Here is a 4,884-nt window from a genome sequence, read left to right as displayed (position 1 = left end):
GAGGCGCCTTTTCATTTTCCCCGACTGTTCTTCTAAAGCTCTCCGAGAACTGTTGCTCAAACTTAATGTCAACCGCAATCACAGTCACATTCAGTTCTAACCGAACAAAAACATAGTCTGCTACCGCGGTCTGAGTGGTATACACCTTTCAGCCAAAATAAAACGCTGCGAATGGGGACCAAAAACAATATTTACCATTTCGAATTTGTGGCTGTTCAATTAATCGAGAACAATCAAGGCTCTATTAGACAGAAGATCATTGTTTGCGTGCGCGCGCGTGTGTGTATGTGTGTGTGCGTGCGTGCGCGGGGAGAGAGAGAGAGAGAGAGAGAGAGAGAGAGAGAGAGAGAGAGAGAGAGAGAGAGAGAGAGAGAGAGAGAGAGAGAGAGAGAGAGAGAGAGAGAGAGAGAGAGAGAGAGGGAGGGTTATGAGGAAAATGATATGCTCAAGAAGCCTATCGACGGGATTAATAATTAATCGTGTTGTGTTAATCAGAATAGCTACGGTTCATTTAACAACACCCATGCGTGTAATCGGTCGCCCATCTGCAGACATACGACGTAATTGTTGGGGCATTTTCCTCGGCTCTAGTACAGGTCGACCCCTAACTTCCTCGTGAACTGTGTGCCTTTCCCTCGCCTCATTTACCTGCAACAGAGAGGGCTATTTATGGTTGTCTTCTGTCCAAAGTAGACATGCCAGAAGAATATCGGGTATTTTGTTTCGCGCACTTGGCAGACGATCGTGCACTTTGCAGTCGCGTGGACGCGCGTTTAAAACGGCATCTGTGCTGTTCTAGGGATGCGGGCCTACTTGTTTTAGTAGGGATGTGTTCTTGTCAGCGAGGGTGTGAAATAATCCATTGCTCATTGGTCGCTAATGCCACCTATTGGATGAAAGAGAAGACTGCACGTATGTCGGTGCCACAGGGTATTTAAAACGGTGCGAGAGGGAAAAAGACTCCAAGTCAGTTTTGTTTTGTTCATTTTATAGTTGACACTTCAAGCATAAAGCCTTGAACACTTCATGTCATGGCCTATACGGGGCTATGCACATAGCAAACGGTGGTTGAAGCCGATTGGCATCAAACCGGCAAATCACATTACTGCACAGAGATATGTGTCAATCGCGTTCACAATACTATCCTGAGTTCAATAAGGCACAATGTAAAAGTGAACCACTAACCTAATAAACATAACGACAAGAACTGCTGAACAGCGCAGCGCTATATAATCCGCGTATGTGCAAATCTACCGCCATCTAGAGGGCAGACTCTGAACATTCATTGTTTTAACATCAATAGACACATACGAAACTCAACAACCGCTCAGTATCGAACTGTAAGTTAGGAAATAAATAGAACGCTATCCATTGTATATACATATAGATCTTTAATTATGTGAAGTCATGTGTCGGGAGAGGTGATGTCGCTCTCGGAAGTATTCGTTGCAGATCGGGCAGGTGAGTTTTTCCTCCCGCTTCCTCCTCACCTGGGACTCCGCTGCGAACTCCTTCTTGTGGTGGGAGCGCATGTGGAACACGAGGTCGGAGGTCATTCTGAAGGACAGGTTACATTTGGCGCACCAGTTCTGGACTGATACTCCGAACGAGTTGAAGGTCGGTGGGAGGATGGCGAGGGACGACGTGGTCTGAAGTTGCGAGGCCATACTCCGTGACCAGTGTTCTGGGGCGTAGTGGAAAGCGTTGTTTATAGCAACGTGCGCGGGAACAGTCGGGGCACCTGCCAACTCGCCGGTCACCAAAGACCTGTTGGGCGCCATGAGAGCGGGTGTGGTGGTGTACCCCATAACAGTCCTTGGGGTAAAAGCACCAGAAATTCCGTTGAGGCGATTGCAGGAAGCTTCCTGCGCCATCGATTGGTGCAAAGTTGACTCGTTGTAAGTTATTCTATTGGGTTTACAGAAGGCACTTTTCTGCTCTCCGTGGCCAGCCGGGGAGAGCGCTGAAAAGGCGCTGCGTAAAGGTGCACCCAAAAGGTGCACTCCTCTCCCAGAATGACCGTCCAACTCTGGCGTGTGTCCGTGCGTAAATCTCCCTTCGCGCTCAACAACTTCAGCAAACGCGGTGTTTTTTAAATCCAAATGAGGCGTTTTGTACTTGTCTGATCTTAGCTTCAAAGTAAAGTAATGCGAGTCAAGTGATGGTTGTTCGTAGTCCCTTATCAACGGCGTAATGTTGTGGTCATTTGCGATGTTCGTTTTTTCCAGGAGTACAGATTTCCGTCCTTTTGGATAAACACTTTCCTCACATTTCCTTTTAATCGGGGATGTTTCGTCGTCCTCATCTGTGGTTGGTCTTTTATGCTCCAGATCTCTCGCTATGTTATGGAAATCGGTGACTCGACGTTGTCTCTTTAGTTCCATTAGTTTAGTTGCCTCCTTTTGCCCGCAGGTGTCATGGCTCCACGCGTCACTTTTATTCTGGGCACACAGGAATCTGCAGTGCGCCAGGTACGGATACTCATGCCTGAACACCTGGTGGCATTTCACACATTTCAGCTCTGCAATATAAAAAAGATAAACACAATGAATACAATGATCGCTTGCCATGCGTAAAAGGCATCAGGTATGACGATGATAATGTACTATGATTTAATACTAGGGCGTCTACGCCATTTTACCTTCATGTTGCTCTTTGGTCGCCATGAGCCCGATGGTCTCCGTGAAACCGAGCAGATGAGAGAGCTCCTGGTCGTACCACACCAGGAGCTCCTCTTCTTGGCCGATGTCCCGGGTGGCGCGCACATAAAGCTGGCCCGCTTTCAGGTATGCCTCGGTGTTCTGCTCCTCTCCACTGCGGGCTGCCTGGACCAGCCGTAACCACGACAACACCAGCGTCGTGTTTCGCATCACTTCGGGGTCTATCTGTTGAGAGGGATGCATACAGATTCAGATAGAGTAAAACAACTCTATAGTTGAATCTATAGGTGCATATATCTCGATTTAAGATAAAAACAGTATAAGTTGCAATGTCCATACTTCTCCTTCGTGGAACTCACCCTAAACACGTAGGATTTGGTGATCCTGTCGCGTGATTTCAACGCTATGAAGGCGATGGTGTCGTAGAATGTACTTTGAAGCAAACAGGGGCCAAAGGATGTGCCACGGGGGATGTGGTGCGTAACGACCACGCTGGTGCAGACGTCCGTCGCATGGTTCGCGTCTTGGAGGAATTTGTTGTCATTGGCCCAGAATGACCGGGAGGCAAATGCGTGGTCCATCATTAAACTGTCAAATATGAGAGACATGTAAAGATTAGTCAATGTATGTTATGGTCGTACTTTCAAAATGCTAAATGAGGGGGCCTAAGATCAACGAACTAACTCCATGCACATTTTACGCATGACTATACAACAATGGTAGGAAGAGGTGAGTGGTTTGTATTATTTTCTAAAGATATAAACAAATAAGAAAAAAAACACGTTAAGTCAAATATTGAGTTGATACCGTGCGTTCCTTTCTCATATGCTTTCATGCGTTTTCTCAACCTGTACTGGTCCTCATAATAAGGGATGAACCATGTTTTTGAAGCGAGTCGGTCTAACGCTTCTCATATACAGTATATCCAGACATATAATATACCAAATGTTTGCTGATATCCTTTGTCCCAAATGTTCTCTCGGTTTCTCCTTTTGTCTTCCCATCTGCCTTTCTACTCCCTCTCCTGCTGCACCTGATCTTAGCTCCATTTTAACATAAACGCTTCCTAAACGCTAACCCCGCATTTTCATACCTAAATTAACAGTTTTAAAACGAAAATCTATACTGTAGTTAATACACTTATATCAATCCTAAATCCTATTTTAAGATGGGACTAAATATTTCCAAATGAAATAGAACACATCATGTCAGTCTCAAATACATGATATGTAAATATATTCCGTCTGCACTTACCCGCTGGTCATGAGGACTGAAATAATGTTCCAATTTATCGCCAAAGGGGACAGCCGTCCTGAGCAGGTGCAGTCGACCCGGTGACGACGCGCGGTTCGCTGTTGTTGTGTCACGAGTAAGTTATCGCGACTGGATCTGGCGCGATGCTGCTCACATACTTATCCCTGTCAGGAAATGCACTGCAGCGGGTACGCGCATACAACGTGCACACTCGCACGTAGGCGCGCTCCGCTCTCTCTCTCTCTCTCTCTCTCTCTCTCTCTCTCTCTCTCTCTCTCTCTCTCTCTCTCTCTCTCTCTCTCTCTCTCTCTCTCTCTCTCTCTCTCTCTCTCTCTCTCTCTCTCTCTCTCTCTTTCACTTACACACACACACACGCACACAAACGCACGTGGCAAAGGCTTATGTGTGCTGGTAAGGGAATAAGTGACACAGCACTGGTTCTGAACGCCTGACACAGAAATGTCAGGCTGATAATTGTTGACATTCCTTACATACATATTACATATACATATATTGTTGTTCTTAGTCCCACGCTCTCTCCCCCATGATAAGCACTCAACAAACACACCATGGCATTAACTAGAATCAAGTCTTTGTTTTACAACGTATCATTAAATGTGTGTTTTAATGCACTACTAAAATCTTGAATAATGTATTTGCCCAGAGGCAAAGTCATGTGGCAGCCGTTCCCTCGCGGTGTATCTTACTGTGGTGTATCTTACTGTGGTGTATCTGCCGAACCTTTATGTATGTTTTTTAATTTGGTCCACTATACCGATAATCCAACACGACAATTTTATGACACTTTAATTTATGCTTCGCTGTCCTTGAGATTTTTAATTATTGGAATATTATATTAATATTAATGCGCCAACCTGCAGAAAGTGTGTCTCATGTTATCTTATTTAAAATGCAGAAGGATAATCCTAATAATCTATTATTTGAGCTAATAATCCTAACAAAATGGGAA

The 4,884-nt window shown here is 45.3% G+C and overlaps 1 protein-coding gene across 1 annotated transcript; it reads right to left on the bottom strand.

Moving 5' to 3' along the window:
* Positions 1-977: 977 nt before the first annotated feature.
* znf488 (zinc finger protein 488) lies at positions 978-4,088 on the bottom strand. Its single transcript, XM_030379968.1, has 4 exons — positions 3,915-4,088; positions 3,020-3,248; positions 2,642-2,885; positions 978-2,521 (listed from the first exon to the last, which is right to left on the bottom strand). Exons 1-4 carry the CDS (start codon positions 3,923-3,925, stop codon positions 1,392-1,394), a joined length of 1,614 nt encoding a protein of 537 aa, XP_030235828.1. The 5' UTR covers positions 3,926-4,088; the 3' UTR covers positions 978-1,391.
* Between the last annotated feature and the right edge of the window lie 796 nt (positions 4,089-4,884).

This window comes from Gadus morhua, chromosome 15 (genome assembly GCF_902167405.1).
Source record: "Gadus morhua chromosome 15, gadMor3.0, whole genome shotgun sequence".
NCBI classification, from domain to species: Eukaryota; Metazoa; Chordata; class Actinopteri; order Gadiformes; family Gadidae; genus Gadus; species Gadus morhua.
The sequence above is the reverse complement of the archived record's forward strand: the minus strand, read 5'-3'. Positions and strand labels throughout refer to the sequence as shown.